Source organism: Polyodon spathula, chromosome 23, assembly GCF_017654505.1.
Source record: "Polyodon spathula isolate WHYD16114869_AA chromosome 23, ASM1765450v1, whole genome shotgun sequence".
Taxonomy (NCBI): domain Eukaryota; kingdom Metazoa; phylum Chordata; class Actinopteri; order Acipenseriformes; family Polyodontidae; genus Polyodon; species Polyodon spathula.
Window position 1 is genome coordinate 3,345,332 of NC_054556.1, and position 16,983 is coordinate 3,362,314.

At 38.6% G+C, this 16,983-nt stretch overlaps 1 protein-coding gene across 2 annotated transcripts; it reads left to right on the forward strand.

The window, feature by feature from the left end:
* Window positions 1-1,639: 1,639 nt before the first annotated feature.
* Window positions 1,640-14,171, forward strand: LOC121298471 (mRNA-decapping enzyme 1A-like). Of its 2 annotated transcripts, XM_041225594.1 has the most exons (9): window positions 1,640-1,786; window positions 2,620-2,660; window positions 4,078-4,205; window positions 9,237-9,303; window positions 10,320-10,458; window positions 10,669-10,788; window positions 10,898-11,626; window positions 12,505-12,717; window positions 12,871-14,171. In XM_041225594.1, exons 1-9 carry the CDS (start codon window positions 1,652-1,654, stop codon window positions 12,949-12,951), a joined length of 1,653 nt encoding a protein of 550 aa, XP_041081528.1. In that variant the 5' UTR covers window positions 1,640-1,651; the 3' UTR covers window positions 12,952-14,171. The 2 variants fall into 2 exon arrangements, with proteins under 2 accessions (XP_041081528.1, XP_041081529.1); XM_041225595.1 differs by lacking the exon at window positions 10,669-10,788.
* Window positions 14,172-16,983: the final 2,812 nt, after the last annotated feature.

Here is a 16,983-nt window from a genome sequence, read left to right on the forward strand (position 1 = left end):
AAGGGGCACCACCAAGCAAGGGGCACCACCAAGCAAGCGGCACCACCAAGCAAGCGGCACCACCAAGCAAGCGGCACCATGAAGACCAAGGAGCTCTCCAAACAGATCAGGGACAAAGTTGTGGAGAAGTACAGATCAGGGTTGGGTTATAAAAAAATATCCGAAACTTGAACATCCCACGGAGCACCATTAAAGCCATTATTAAAAAATGGAAAGAATATGACACCACAACAAACCTGGCAAGAGAGGGCCGCCCACCAAAACACACGGACCAGGCAAGGAGGGCATTAATCAGAGAGGCAACAAAGAGACCAAAGATAACCCTGAAGGAGCTGCAAAGCTCCACAGCGGAGATTGGAGTATCTGTCCATAGGACCACTTTAAGCCGTACACTCCACAGAGCTGGGCTTTACGGAAGAGTGGCCAGAAAAAAGCCATTGCTTAAAGAAAAAAATAAGCAAACACGTTTGGTGTTCGCCAAAAGGCATGTGGGAGACTCCCCAAACATATGGAAGAAGGTACTCTGGTCAGATGAGACTAAAATTTAGCTTTTTGGCCATCAAGGAAAATGTCTATGTCTGGCATAAACCCAACACCTCTCATCACCCCGAGAACACCATCCTCACAGTGAAGCATGGTGGTGGCAGCATTATGCTGTGGGGATGTTTTTCATCGGCAGGGACTGGGAAACTGGTCAGAATTGAAGGAATGATGGATGGCGCTAAATACAGGGAAATTCTTGAGGGAGACCTGTTTCAGTCTTCCAGAGATTTGAGACTGGGACGGAGGTTCACCTTCCAGCAGAACAATGACCCTAAGCATTCTGCTAAAGCAACACACAAGTGGTTTAAGGGGAAACATTTAAATGTCTTGGAATGGCCTAGTCAAAGCCCAGACCTCAATCCAATTGAGAATCTGTGGTATGACTTAAAGATTGCTGTACACCAGCAGAACCCATCCAACTTGAAGGAGCTGGAATGTAGAATGGGCAAAAATCCCAGTGGCTAGATGTGCCAAGCTTATAGATACATACCCCATGAGACTTGCAGCTGTAATTGCTGCAAAAGGTGGCTCTACAAAGTATTGACTTTGGGGGGGGGGGGGGGGGGGGGGGGGGGGGGGGGGGAATTATGCATGCTCAAGTTTTCTGTTTTTTTGTCTTATTTCTTGTTTGTTTCACAATAAAAAATATTTTCCATCTTCAAAGTGGTAGGCATGTTGTGTAAATCAAATGATACAAACCCCCCCAAAAAATCAATTTTAATTCCAGGTTGTAAGGCAACAAAATAGGAAAAATGTCAAGGGGGGCCAATACTTTCGCAAGCCACTGTATAGGACAAGCATGGCAAAGCACAGACAAGCATGGTAAAAAAAAAAAAAAACATACGCAAGCTGTGAAATAAGCAAATTTAAAATTTGATAACTTTTTTTTTTTTTGTTTTTTGTTGTTTTTATTTGTTTATTTATTTATTTATTTTTGCTCAGCCAAAAACATTGGTTTGCAAGAAAAACACGGCACTAGATCGGAACATAAAAGTCGTTTATCAAGGTAGGAACGATATTTGCTGTCGCCTCTGCGCGCTTTTGGTGTGGGGAGTAGTGTTGATAGAAGTGCCTCTGTAGTGTGCTTGTCCACGATTCAGAATCCAAGATGGAGGCGGTTAGTACAGCAGGACAGCATATGAGTCTAGCAGCACTAAAACAACACGATCCTTACATTAACCGAATTGTCGATGTTACCGGGCAGGTAGCACTTTACACATTCAATCCCCAAGCAAACGAATGGGTAAGCGGCTACGAAACATCACGTTGTGCGCCTTTAAAAACAGCACTGAGCTGTCTCGGCGAGATTTCTGTGTCCACCGATTTAGACTCGGAGTGAAAACAAAACAAAAATACAAGTTCGTCTTTTCTGCTAGATAGATGTATAAAAAGGCAAGACGTGGTCAATGACATGGGAAAAAAATTAGCAACGACAATACGGGTCAAAGTACGATGGAATTGTGATCAATTGTTTATTTTCTACAAAAGCCACGTAATGGTTTATGAGCTGCGTTGTTTTTGTCGAGCCATATACATATATATATTATATATATATATATATATATATATATATATATATATATATATAAAAATCAAAATAGTATAGTTGTATTTTTCATGTCGTGTCATTGAACATTAATTATAGACTTAAAGATTATATTACCAAGATAGAATGGTAACCCGTAAACGTTAGACTTGACTCCTCGTTTGGCTGAGAACATAGTGTCGGTGTAACCAGATAGTAGTTACTATGTTCTGAACGTTTTGGTAACAGGCTGACACTTAGTTTACAGTGCTTTAAGATACTAAAGAAGCTTTTATGATTGATACAATAGGGTTTATCTTTTCGAATCCAAAGTCCAATAATAATATTGATGCTTGATTTTTTGTTGGGTTAGCTTGAGCGCATGAGATCAACAAAGTCTGTCACTTCAGCCTAACATGTAATGTCACGTTGGATTTGGGGCATCGATTTCCTAAATTAAGTACATAATGAGTATTAGATTGTGTTCTACAGCTCACCTGGAATGCTGTACTTAAAATTAACATTTTGTATTTGTTTTTGCCCTGTTACAGGAGAAGACAGATATCGAGGGCACCTTATTTGTGTACACCAGGTTGGTTTTCAAAAATATTAAGTGTTTATGTTTATTTCATGGAACCTGACTGCTGTATTGTCTAACTGTTTTGCCTCATTTTTAAATTTTACTATACAGAGGCTGCTAAAAGATCATTTGCTTAATTTGCTCCTTGGTCTTGGAATGACATACTATCTAAACTTAAGTTGCAGTCCTGAATAACTTTAGTACAATTCAAGAGTAAGCTGCACGATTATCTACTTGAGAGTTGTGCATGTTTTAAGTAGTTGAGTAGACTTGTTAATGTTTGATTGTTGACAGTATTATTTGGTTTTTTTTGTATCTGTTTTTTTGTACCGTGTTTTATTGTGTTGCTGCTGCTTTTCTTGGCTAGGTCGCACCTGTAAAAGGTATTTTAATTTCAATGTGCTTGCCTAGTAAAATAAAGGTATTAAAAAATTGTGTACATGTAAGAAAGACTTAGCAGAATATCTTGGTCCAAGCCCTTTTGGTTTGTTCAGCTCCAGTCCAGATTAGTGTGTGATTTCTACATTGTGACTTACTGAAAAAACAACCTTGCAGTTGGACCTCAATCAAGACTTGCACTTAAAATGCTTATCTGACTTGATACCAAGGGCGCTGGAACTAGGGGTGCTGGTGTTGTTGCAGCACCCCTTTGGTTTTGCATGGCTTCCATCATATACAGGGGGTACAGTTTTGTTCAGTGGCTTTCAGTACACCCAATTTAAAAATGGTTCCAGTGCCACTGCTTGATACTGTACACAATGCTAAGCTTCTGTGCAGTGCTTCTTACTTATGACTCAAATATTAAGTGAAACGAATTTCTTAAGCTAGTGTAAAAAAATATTTTTCAGCTTCTTTGAGCTACATGAGAAGGTGCTCTATAAAAATTGAGATTAACTGTTTTGCAGGGTAAACCTGATAGCAAACGTGTGTATGTGTTGATCTGCTACAGGTTTTTAGGTTTATTATTTTGAAAGTGTTTAATTGAATGAGGAATAGTAGCTGAAGAATTCACTGCTAAAATTTGAAACTGTCCAGTTTATATTGTATGTCGGTCTGTAGCTTTCTTACTCAGCAGTGGAAATCTACGTTTTTTTTAAAAGCAACCTAATTGCCTATCTCAACACCAGAGAGCTTTGAGTATCGAATAATTGAGACGCAATGATTTTGTAGTCTTATAGGGAATGTTGGACAGTAAGGCCCTTCAGATGTATTGCAGAAAGTACAAGTGAATGATTGACTAAACATGATAGACAGAATCAGGAAACAAACTATTAATCTTCCCCCACCTCAGTTCTTTTATTCATTAAATGGGAAAGTGTGCAAACTTCTGTAGAACTGAGCAACTGGGCTTCAGAATTCTATTGTATTTCATAAAGATTTAGCAAAAAAATACGTAACTCAATCACTGACTACACTTGTTTACCTGCAGGTATGCCATTCCATACCATGGCTTTACAATCATGAATCGGCTGAACATGAAGAATCTAGTTGAACCCATTAACAAAGACCTGGAGTTTCAGCTCCAGGACCCATTTCTTCTCTATAGAAATTCAAGTTGTAAGTACTGGCTCGCTTAGTATGTGTTGAACAAACAGGCCAAGGCTTGTGACTCCCTTTTAGAGGACATTGCTGACTGTATAGTGCCTCGCACAATTGTTCATTTGCAGAAAACAAAAAACATTTGTACTTAAGAGGGGTAAAAAAAATATATTTGTCTATCTATCTCATAATGGCAGTGATTACATTGCCAACTGGTACAGGTTTTGTAGAATGAGTGAGATGCAGGTTTTTCAAGTATTATATGGTGATGCTCCAGTTTTATATACAACATAGAACATGAAATTAAAATATGTTTTAAAAGCATTGTTTTCTGTTCCTCCAATACTGAGTTTAATTATATATCCTCCTATATATGCCTCTAGTTAACTTTAACCAGAATTCGCAGCTAGCCCGAGTATCTCGGCTGCATCTCCAAGCATCCAAGGTGTGAAGACTACATTCCTAACCAAGAATGGCAAATTGATCACCAACAATACAAAAAGCTGTTGCTCTCTGTACAAGCAAGTACAACTATGTAAATTTACTAAGAATATTTTTACTTGACTGATTCATCCCCTTTCATTGAACTTCTCTATTCAGACACACCTCTTTTAAATAGATTGATGTTAGATTTGTCAGAATCTGGTTGAATTCTTTTAGCAAACCAAGCCACCAGGGCAGTTGTCATTATTGTGTAAATCTATTTGATGCCCATGTAAAAAAAAATAAAAATCCTGTATTCAATAGTATCATGTCAATCATACTGCACAGCTGCTGCTTGCATTAGCATCCACCTTGTTACATTAGTTTAACAGCCAGATGTTCGTCTAAATGGGATAACATCCTTTTGGGGTCTACAGCAAGACATGTTCCACCATATCTCTACATCTCTCCATGTTACAAAATGGTCTTACTAGTGTTCATTTTGTTTTGTTACATATCAATGTTTCCCCTTCTGTGTTTAGAGGGTGGAGCTTGGATTTTAGACTTTTACAACTATGACTAGAAGTTCTGAGTAATATCTACGGATTGTGCATAATAAAGAGCTGTTCTGTAGACCTCGGTAGGGTTCTTTATAGTACACTGTGATATTTTTTTATACAGTAGTATAGAAGAGATGCACATTATTAGGTTCTATGTAACCAGAGGCAGCTCTTGTCATTCACAGCATAAATAAGGAATGTTATATATTCTGGAAATCACTGTACGATGTGGCTTATTCCAGTTAAAGGACATTTTACCATCAGTTGCAGAAGATACAAAATGGCTGAATCGTGTTGTGAAGATGAGATCTGTATACTACTGTAAATTAATGTACTAATGTGTTGAGAAATGACGAAGTTGAAATTGGATGCAGTTGTATCTGTGAACTACATCAATGTACGTGGATGTTCTAAAGGAAGCTCCCTGGTGCCCAGCATCGTGGCATTTTACAGTGATTCCTGTCGCATTTTGTAGGCTGAGTCAGTGCTTGAAAGGTTTTATTTTTATGCATTTTTCTAAAAGATTTGTGGTGAATGATGACAATAATGAGGATGTGAAAAATAAATCACAGTCTCTACTGTGTGTAATTTTGAACTAATCTCTTGGTGATCCTTAAAAAAAAAAAAAAAAGTCTGTTTACTTATTCTTTATTGGCAGGCATGGCTTTGAGTATGAATTCTACCTTTAATCATTCAAATTCACGCCCTGTGCATTAACCTTACTTTTAAGTAATTTAATAGTTAATTCTCAGTTTCTTTTACATTTTTTGCGCTACATTTTCTAAGAGCATATTAAGTCATTCTGTTCTTTGCATTGTAATGTATTTACTAAAGGCATGTCATGAGCAGTGCTGGAGTACATAATTGGTTCCATTGTGGAAGAATTTTGCGATTAGCTGCTGGACTTTCTCAAGTCTCAATTTATAACACCCCACTTCCATATAAGGAAAGATTCCTTCTATGAAGCCTACCCTGTACAGCCGTTACTTAAATCCTCCTAATACTAAAATGTGAGAAGAAAAGAGAAAAAGCTGAACGACTATTAGAGACGTTAGCTCTTTAACCATGGTAAAGAATAGGGTAAAAATACATTTAATATAGAAGAAAATGTGCTCTTAAAAAGCAGTATTAAAGTAATGTTATTTACGTGCTGTCCAAGGAAGACGAGATGTTCCAGCACAGCCGGTATGTTCTGCTGCACATCATTTTAGAGCTCTGAATTAGCAGGATAAAGGTGTTTTCCTGTGAATTGCCTTGAAGTGATTTTAGATTATTTCAGCAAACTGCTCATGACAGTATTTATATGAGACAGCTCATCTCAATTAATAAGCACTTTTCGTGATATTTTTAGTACAGATTTCTGGTGTTATAGTTCTGATATCAACCACGATTTTAAATAATAATTTATCCTAAGTCAGAAGAGCTAGGAGCTGATGGGAGGGCAGCTATTTTAGTGGTTTGATGATCTCTACCATGATCGTATGTTGGCTTTTTGTATTTAAGGGGATAATTCTTAGGCAGCAAACTAATAAGATGCAGGGGATGTAACCAATATTAATTTTAGGTTCCTGTTCAGTACATAGCTCCGTGTCTCATAGCCTTGTATCATACTCGGTGCTAATTACAGTGAAACTATACCCTGGCCATGTCGAAGGCTTATATTCTTCCTGCATTCTTGGTAATAGTTCATTTTTATTTATTTCAGTCATCTGGTTAAGTAATGTTGAAACAAATTGTTGCAGGTGCCTTTTCGATGCAAGACTTGCACACACTGCCTCCGTCATGAGAACCGTCACTGATGTTATTGTCAGCCTGCCATGTCTCTCCCATCACCAGAGGGCAATGTACAGGCTACAGTAACTTGGTCTGACCCAGCCCCAGTGGGAGAGTGTTTTTTGTTTGGATGGGAGGTCTTTCTTTTATCACAACTGTAGAAGATCGGTGGCGGCGAGGAGTGGTGCAAAGCAACCTGCTGATTTGGTTTAAGCAAATAGCAGCTGGGCTTCTATAATGGTTTTGGGATAGAGCTGCCACTTTGCATGCTTTGCAAACCCAAAACAAGTCTTCAGATAGACTCATTAAAACAGTGAACTCTGCGGTTGCTAGGATTTGAGTTGTAATAATAGAGAAATCTGCTAATGCACCTCATTAGCAGAGTTAAGGGTTGCCTGCTTTACTACAGACTGTTTCTCAAATTGTTTGAGATTTTGAATGAAGCTGATTTTGTATAGTAATTGTTTTTTTAAATCCTTGAATGATTGTGCATTTGGAATATATGTGTGTGTGTGTGTGTGTATATATATATATATATATATATATATATATATATATATATATATATATATATGTGTGTGTGTGTGTGGAATTATCAATTTATTTCCAGCTACTGTTTATGTTGTATCTCTCATGTGGTTTGTGAGTTTCCAAATTGTCATGCCACCAAGTAATCCACATCACCACACACAGATGCAAGGTAGCCAGATAGACAAGGTAATGAAGCCCAGTTAAGGAATGGATCCTGGTGCTAAAGTTGCCATTTGTAAAACTGCTCAGAGCCCCAGTAAGTGCACTCCATGTCTGCTTGCAGCCCCAGGGGTGTTGTGCAGTCTGTCAGCACTGCAGGGCCTCCCCTGCTCTTATGCCCCTCCTCCTGGTTGTGCTGATCTATCTTTCAATCAATTTTTCTTAGACACAGAAACATCAAACACTCGGCTTGCTCCTCCTCCTTGCTGTGCCTTCTCGGTACCTCCTTCCCTCATTTGCCCTGTTTGTTTTATTTTAAAACCATAAAATCTTTTAGGGTGATGCAGTACCATTTTTATCCAGTTTGCAGTGGAGGAGTGCCTTTTTCCTGGCTGAATTTTACTGGTTGTACCTTCTTAGTAAACAACACACATTATATCCACAGAATCTGTCACAAAATTCCCAAACATTTTATAACTTATTAATGCATTTCCTAATTTTATTTATCTGTATGGCTTTATAGTGAAGTTAGCATTTTCACTAACAACCCTAATGGGAGGTGACGTTTCTAGTTTATGTTCATGGCTTGCTGAAAATACTGTAATTCCCGTGACCCCCCATCCCACCCCACCCTCCTTAAAACTGTGTTCCAGTAATTGCTGTCTGTGAAGTGACATTTTAGTGAAGCTTGGCAGAGTGATTCAGCCCAGCTCAAAAAGCTGTGGAAAATGAAGCTGCTAAAAATAGTGGCCAGTTTATTTTTTTTTACTGCAGGATGCAAAACCCATTACAACATCTTTTGCCTGTCCTGAACAGATGTTTGTCTGCCATTCTCCGAAACAGAATGAACAGTAGTGCAAGAATTAATTGCTTGTTAAATGTTAAGTATTTTGGTTTCTATTAAAGGAGTTTAGATTTTGCTCACCTAATAGTTTGTGCGTCACATGCAGTTTGTTTTTTAAGAGAATGCAGCATAAGCCTAAAGTCAGTGGGAGGCATTTAGAATGTGTAGGAGGTTTGATGTTTGACTTTGGGAGACAGTTTATCATTTCACTTACCAGAGGCACGGCAAGAAATGTTTCTACGTCTGAGTTCCCACGCGCTACAGTGATAGACTTTAAGGCCAGTTTTGTGAAGCACCTGGGCTATAGTTGCCTTATGCACAGTGTCTCCCAGCTCAGCCGTGGAAGACTAACTCCTTTAGAGTTGCCATAGGCCTCTTGGTGACCTGCCTGACTAGTGCCGTTCTTGCCTGGATACCCAGTTTTTGAGGACGGCCTGTTCTAGACAGATTCACAGTTGTGCCAATTCTCTCCATTTCTTAGTAATGGACTAGTGCTAAGATCATATCATAACTGTGTCTGGAAGATTTTATTTTTTTATGTCTCATTAATATCACAAGGTATAAATGTTAAGAAAACAACTGAAGTTGTAGGCTGCTGCCTGCTTTACTTTTTTTAAATGGTCATTTACATCTTTTGAATTTTATTTTTTTTTTATAAATATGAATGAACGTTGATGGTTAAGAACCTAGAGGAGGTGGTGGGAGGCATTGTAGCTTGCAAATCTCTTTTTAAGTCCTTTTTTTTTCCCTCTCCCTCAGTGTCCATATACAGCATCTGGTTTTATGACAAGAACGACTGCCAGCGAATAGCACAGCTTATGTCACAGTAAGTGTCTGATTTGTTAATTTATTGCATTGCTTTTCGTTATTCCATCACGCATTATAAGAGATGGTGGTTGTAGTTCAACACTAATAAACGACGCAGGTAGCGTTTTACTGTGAGTTTCCAATCCGAGGACACACCATCATGATTTCTCTTTGAGGTTTTTACTTTACCATGCAGGTTTTGGAGTTTTTTTATTTTGTATTTGTTTAACATCATTGTGTGATTTCTACACAGTGGAGACGTCCAGTCCCTTGTGATGAGTAATTCGTACGTTCTGTGGGATGCAAAACTATTTGTGGCTGACATTTATTATTCTGATTAAATACACATGGTTACAGTCTGAAAGGTGCAAACCATGGAATTTTAATATGGACTTAATAGCTTATTCTGAAAGGATATTTTGCCCCCCTCCATGTACTTTTTATATTCAAAATTGAAAGCGACACTGTGACTTTCATAGGGTGGGGGAGATGAAGAGTCCGTCAGGGGGCAGATTAGCTGGTTTGGCATAAGGGAATGGTACACAGTCACGCTTCTTTTGAAGAACAGTCACTGATTTCCAGGTACTGTACCCTCAGGCTCTGCTTCGGGTGAGACGTTGTTGTAAGTGACTCTGCAGCTGATGCATAGTTCACACACTCTAGTCCCTGTTAATCACCTTGGATAAAGCATCTGCTAAATAAACTAATATCAAGAAGAGAATGATGGTGGCTTATTTGTAATATAAGGAAGAACCCAAATCTCCCACAACAGGCACCTGCTATTTCTCTACTTCAAATAAGGATTGAAACTGAATTCATGGAGCCCATTCAATAGCATTGCAACTCAGTAAACCTGCAGTTTGGATTAAATATCCATAGATTAGTTATTTTTATAGTGTATTTGGAAGTGATTGTAGCAATGCGTTTCCTCACAGGAGGAACCTTACTTGGCACTGCTGTGGATAAACTGTTTAGGTGGTCACTCTGCTTTGCATTGAAGTCGTGCTAACCTGTTTGCTTTGCTGTGTTTCTCAGTGTGGTAAAACAAGAGGCAGAGAGAGCCCAGCAGGGGTCTCCAGGCAGGCACACTCCCAGCAAGGCCAATGGATGCTCTGAAGACAGGCCTATCGACATCCTGGAGATGCTCAGCAAAGCAAAGGATGAGTATGAAAGGGTGAGCCAGGCCTCTGCTTGCTTGTACAGCAGTTGTGTGTTAAATGGCTTTTATCATTTAGCATTGATAGCCGTTATTGAGCCTGCAGAGGACAGCCAGCGTAGGGGATATTTGGTACACAGTGGTGACCTGAAATGAGAGAAAAAAATCTATATATATAAAAATGCATTTATCTTGTATAGTAAGTATTTGTCCTAATTCTTTTTCTAGACTCAGATTGGTGAATTTGATATCTGTTCAAGCTCAGAATTGCTTTGTGCCCACAATGCTTATAAATCTTCATCAGGGGAAGCTACTGAACATGCACTCACTTCTCAACAGCAAGAAAAGGTACATTATTTAGTTAAGAGTTGGTGGTAACATAATTAATAGAAACATGTATATTGCATTCCTCTAATGTAAATAAAAAAAATATATATATAATATTGTGTTTACACAGAATACTCACCCAGGACCTAAACAGATAACTGTGGAAGAGTTATTTGGAAGTTCTTTGCCAAAGGAACAGACTTTGATGGGCTACCCAAACCTCGGTACACCAGAGAAGACACAGCAGGACGGTCTCCTCCGAAGGCAAAACCTCGCCCAGCCTTTCTCATACGAGCCTTCGTTGGTGTCCCAACAGGGCCTGGAGAGTTTAGGCGACAGTCTTGGTGCTGCTGCCTCAACTCAACACAAGACTCTGACACACATGCGCCAAGCGCCAGGTTCAGTTTCCCTACCAGATATAAAGAAACTCCCGAACTCCAGCATTCGCTGCAGCCCTGTTTTTCATCCCGTACACCCAGCAGAGGCTGCTGGCTCTCAGATACTGTCTAACCTCAGTACAGACGGCAGTGACCTTATGAAGGTGATGCAGCAGTCCCACGTCAAGCCCACCTCCCCCCTCATGGTGTGCCAGCCAGCTTCAGAGCAGCTGAACCCCGCCCCACACCCACAGAGCGCCATTCCGGGAGTGATTCGGCCCCCGCTTGGAAGCAGTGCCCTCAGCATGGGCTTCCTCAGTCAAGACCTCCTCCACAAACTGAAGCTGGCGCCGCAGCACGGCCAGCTCTCTCAGCAGGCACTGAGCAAGCCATCCCTCAGTCAGCTGGCAACACCAGAGTGCTTCAAAGAGTCCATTGCTAAACCAGTAGCTCTGAATTGCATCCCAGCTACCCCTGTTCAGGTACTGTCAGTTTAGAGCAAAACTGCTGACCATCTGATCCTGTCTGTCATATTACACACTACAACTACTAGAAGTTACTAAGGGGCTATGTTATGTACCTTCTGTTTAAAAATCGAACCTGTTTATTGTGCAGTTGTGTTTTCTCTATCATGCTCTTTTGTTTCTGCGTAGATCCTCGTTTACTGTGCTTACTGGCTATAAGCATACAGCTTCCAAGGAGATCAGAATTAGAGCCCCCTGGGGCACTTTTTCAAACGGCTTCAGAAAGAGGTTGAAGTGTGTGAAGTTAGTCCGCATGGGAGATGTAGCATCAAAGCAGAAACAGCAGAGCATGATAGTATATTAAACAGGTAAGGAAGTAAATATAAAATGTAGATGTTTTTTTTTCCTGGATTTCCTAGCCATGATCTTACTTTTTCTTTTGGATCAAAAGTGTACTGCACCGTTACAAGAGAAGGTGCATTTAAAGCAGGTGCTACTTATAGGAACAGAATTTAAAATAACTTTATAATTGTGTAATTTGTCAATTGGGTACTGTGGTGTATTTGCATAAGAAATAAAGAAGGGATGTTTTTGTGCAGTCGTATCAAAATCACTGCGAATAAGTAGGTTAAGTGGCTTGCACTGTGCAGAAGACATGATCTGGTAGATAATACAAGCAGTCTTTTTTTTATTTATTTAAATCAGGGAATGCCTCATTGTTTGGGTAAGTAATAACAAACCACAGTAAAGACTGTTTTTTCTAGTGTGTAGAGATGGGGCTTATAGATTATTTATAGTTTACTGTCTTTATTGTTTTGTTCTGCTGCTCTGTGTTCTTCCTTGAGGAGATGGTTCTTCAAAGCATCCAGCCCCACTAAACCCCTGTATCTCCACAGGTTGTGCCCCCCCAGGTCACTTCAGTCTCGTCTGCAGAGTCTCTATTAGTTCTCCTCTCCCCAAGCGTGTTCCAACAGTCTGCAGGCAAGCCCACAGAGTCAGACAGCAAGCCCAGCTCGGCATCACCACTAACACTGGCAGCAGAGGCTCAGCCGTCATACAGTGTCTTCAGTAGGACCCAGCTTCAGGAAACCTTAATCCACCTAATAAAGGTAAGCAGTGCAGGCTATCAGTGTCTATTCCTTTCACAAGTTTGGATGTTTTACTGGTCTCCTGTTTTTGATCATTGTCTTGCCTAGAGCTGTCTGCAGGTGGTGCCGTGTGCTAGCCCACTCTTATTTTAATTCCCTGTTTCTGTTTTTCAGAATGATTCTAAATTCCTCAGTTCCATTCATGACGCCTACCTACAAGTTCTAGCCAAGGATCTCTGCAACATGAAGTTATAGCCTTCGAGATCAGCAAGCGCTCTGTGGCTGAAAATCAGACATTGGAACTGCACACAGAAATGTGTCCAGTGTAAAAGAGGTGGTCTGTAATGTGCTGTAGTATTTAAAATAGAAGAAAAAAATAAAACAACAAACCTTTCTTAGATGATACAGTATATGACCGATTCTCCAAAACTTAAGTAGCTTCACTTTGGTCGATCACCAGCAGGTTTACATTGAAGAAGTAGGCACTTTTGTTGTTGCACAAAATGAGTATTTATATGCTATGTGTTTTATCTTGTTGCACTGTTTCATTTTCAGTACTTTTCATTTTCAGCAGTGTTTTGAAACAGGGAACAATACATTTAAAAAAGAAAGTTATATTCTGCTTTTTTTTGGTTTTGTTTTTTTACACTCAATTAGTTTAAAACGCATCCCACCATTTTCTGAAAGATTAGCCTGGTAATTATTCAAAGGCTGATGTCAGTGAGGGTTAAATCATGCAGTAAAAAGCTACTGCAGTCAAGTACCAAATTTAGATTTTCGAGGAAATTATTTTATTTTTTTTAAATCTGTTCTAGGTGGGCCACTTTAAAAATAGATGTGGGAACAAATGTGTAATTCAGCATGGTGCAGTTATTTGTTTTTGTTTCTTTTCTTTTTAAAAATATATATTATAGTTAAAGTATTTCTGCAGCAGCACATATTGACTATAATGGTCTTTATTTCCCTTCGTAACTGTATACTTTAGGGTTTACTCTTATGTAAGCATAATGGCATAATTGGTTTGTATTAAATTGGTCATGAGAGATTTTCCATTTTATTTCTCTGTTAAGATTCGTCATCAGTAATTGAAAATAGCTGCAGCATTCTACATTCGTTTACCCCTGTGTAATTATGAAGCCAAAACACCATTCAGTGAAGCATCTTATTTGTACTATTAAGCTATTTGCTTTTTATATGATGCTAAAAGTTTTTTTTTTTTTTTTTTTTTTTTTTTTTTTTTTTTTTTGGTAAGGTCCTTAACTTCAGAGGGAAAATCGAAAAGCAGCATAAAAACCATTTGAAATTATCAAATTACCAAAGCTGCTTCTTATTTTGCTGTTCTTACCATTTCATCAGAATAAGCCATAATCAACATAGTAATCGATCGCTCTTGAAAAACATTTCAATGTGTATTTCTCCACTTGAGTTGCAAATTGCAATTATATCTTGATTGTCAGTATTTGCCCTTCAGATCAAAGCAGTTTCGTAGGTAGATTATATATATATTATATATATATATATATATATATATTATATATATATATATATATATATATATATATATATATATATATGTTTGAAACCAAAAAGCACAGTATATTAATTGAAACTTGCGTACAAATGCGGTGTTTTGTCAAGGGCCAAGTCTGTAGAAAGCCCATTTAAACCACTTGTTAAAACACCTGTTCTTGAAGAGACCTACCTTCTGTATTGGCCTTCAAAACAACCTGGAAAGACTTGCTGCTGTAATACGATGCCTTTGCTTCAAACGTGTCCTTTTCAAGGATGTGTGCATAGTTTCATGTTCTTTTTTATTTTAACAATCTGTTAAAAGATGCAATGTCTTTTCTTAAGTTGGAAGCAAGTTTGCTTTTTATACTGTGGCGATACCTGTTTTTAAATCCAAGTACTTTTAAACCATCGTTTTACCATCCTTTATATTAATGCCTCCTTTGCATACATGTGAAAAGAAAGCCCACGGAAGCTTGTTATTTCTAAGTTTCTTCATCGGTTATTTCATTTTGGTTTTTAGGAAGGATCTTTTCAAGAGGAACTGCATCTTAAACCATGAATATTTGTAATGTTATATTTTCAGTTTGCCTGTGTTGAAGTATGGGAATAAATACTGTGCCATTAACTGTCAGGTTTTTATTTTTTTAGAAGCCTGTGTGCTTCAAAGAAACAGGCCTGTAAGAAATTGGGCATTTTTCATCAGTTAATTTTGTACATTACAAATATATTTTTTATAGTAAAAATAAATAATCCTGGTGCTTTTTAGCACCTCCTAAAACCGTTTTGTCATTGTGTGTTTTATAAGTGGCAGAAAAATATAAATGCAATGTCTTGAGTGACATACACAAATCATGTAAACATTACACAGTAACAAACAGTTTTTATTTTAATATGTACAATATGGTTGAACATTACATAGTCTAATGAAAAAGTACACCACTGCATGGCATCGAACAAGATACCTTGCTATTAAATAATTAACCACTAGGTGGCAATGGGTGGTGCTACTACCACTCCCTAACCCCTTTCAAGTAAACACGAACCAGTGCAGGTAGCTAGCTAAACATTGCACCCTTTGTAGCTTATCTATTTATATGTTCGTTACAGCTCCTGTTTGCTTAATAATATAGAATACAATTCAGTAACTTTCAGTGTTAGCAACGCAACTGTTGTTATTAGGTTAAATACTACAGCAACAGGGAAAGTGTCTTGTGTATTCACGCTATCAGCAGGACTGGGATCTGATAAACTGCAAGACTTTCAAATCCGTTTGATTTCCTCCTATTGCCAATATCTCCCCTGTGATGACGTTCACGCTAATAAAAGGCTAGCACAAGGATTGCGGAACATCGGTTAGCACTACATGTAAATGTGAAAATGATCCTTTGAATAATGAACTAAATTAATCAAGGCAAGGTGCATTTATTATAGCAACTAAAATGAGGTGAGCAATGTCCAACACACTACTATCACTTACCGCTCATCTGAATCTGAACCGCTTAAGATACACGAGGAATTGAGCGCTTGTTCAAACGGTTTAGTCTTAAAATACCGGTATATTTAGAGTGAATCAAGTATCACGAGGAAGGACCATTTAGATGACCAGATCCAACCTTACAGTACAATTTAAACCCCGTTTCCTGCACCTCAAAAAACATAATAATATAGTTAGCATCGTATTTGTGGGGCACGTGTCCCTTGCACCTTGCAAACGTTTTGAAGTTGCTAAGTGTTAATTTGACGTGGTTTTGAGCATTGCATTCAGAAGCCGCTTTTTTGTGCTGGCATGTAAAAGTGCGTGTGTGGAGCTGCGCCAATCGAGAAAGCACAGCATACAGTAATCTGCCGGTCGATATTCTGCGGCTGAGCCTTCCTGCTTGAAGATTGTGCCATACTGGATTATTTCAAAACGGGTTCTTTATTCCGCATTTCGAGGGCTAATGCTGCACTGTGATATATTATTTATGGGGGGGGGGGGGGTCTGTGAGACATCACTGCATTATTTGGAATACCCATTCTGTCCCCCCTGAGATATGTCCCGCTGTTTCGTGTCCAGCTCTGGGAATTGGCGAAAGAGAAATTAGAAAGGACAGATCAGCCATTCTTCTTTTATTTACAACACAAAGAATTTGCAGTAGCAGTGCCACCTAGTGGACAAATGTGAGAAAACATTGAAACAACAAAGAACTACAGTACAGATACAGTAGTACAGTACACACAAATAAGGTTACGAAAACAAGGAACAGTAATCTAAGACCGTGTCGAGCAGGGAACAGCCACAGGATACATCTATGTGTATTCGAGAGCGTCCCTGTAGGTGTATAAAATAATAACGTCTACTTCCTCCTAGAAGTGCACGGTAATACAAATAACAAAATAACGTCTAAAACAAGCCACTGTGGGCAGAATTGAGCGGTTACTATATATCACTATATTACTCTGTGTGTGTGTGTGTGTGTGTATATACACTGTATAATTATTTCCAAAACTGTATAGCGTGGGTGGAGAAAATAGATTTCCCCTGGATAAGGTCATTATGATTTTTATAACTTAGGCGTTACCTACCGTTTCAACCAATAAAGCAGAACCACAACTAATTAATGATTAACTGTACACAGTTAAGCACTTATATTTTCTATTACAAAGAAAAAATACATCAAATACAACAAAGGCGTAGTGGGATATAAAACGATGTTGGGTTAACATATATACAGGCCGATAAGTGACACACTTTGAACACTGTATAATTGTGTTAGAAACAATTAGAATACAATT

What these genes read in the sequence shown, in the direction of transcription:
- LOC121298471 (XM_041225594.1), top strand. Translation starts at nt 1,652, where the DNA reads ATGGAGGCGGTTAGTACAGCAGGACAGCATATGAGTCTAGCAGCACTA. An exon ending in CAAAGGATGAGTATGAAAGG is followed by an intron (nt 10,459 to 10,668) that starts GTGAGCCAGGCC and finishes TTCTTTTTCTAG; the next exon opens with ACTCAGATTGGTGAATTTGA. An exon ending in CTTCTCAACAGCAAGAAAAG is followed by an intron (nt 10,789 to 10,897) that starts GTACATTATTTA and finishes GTGTTTACACAG; the next exon opens with AATACTCACCCAGGACCTAA.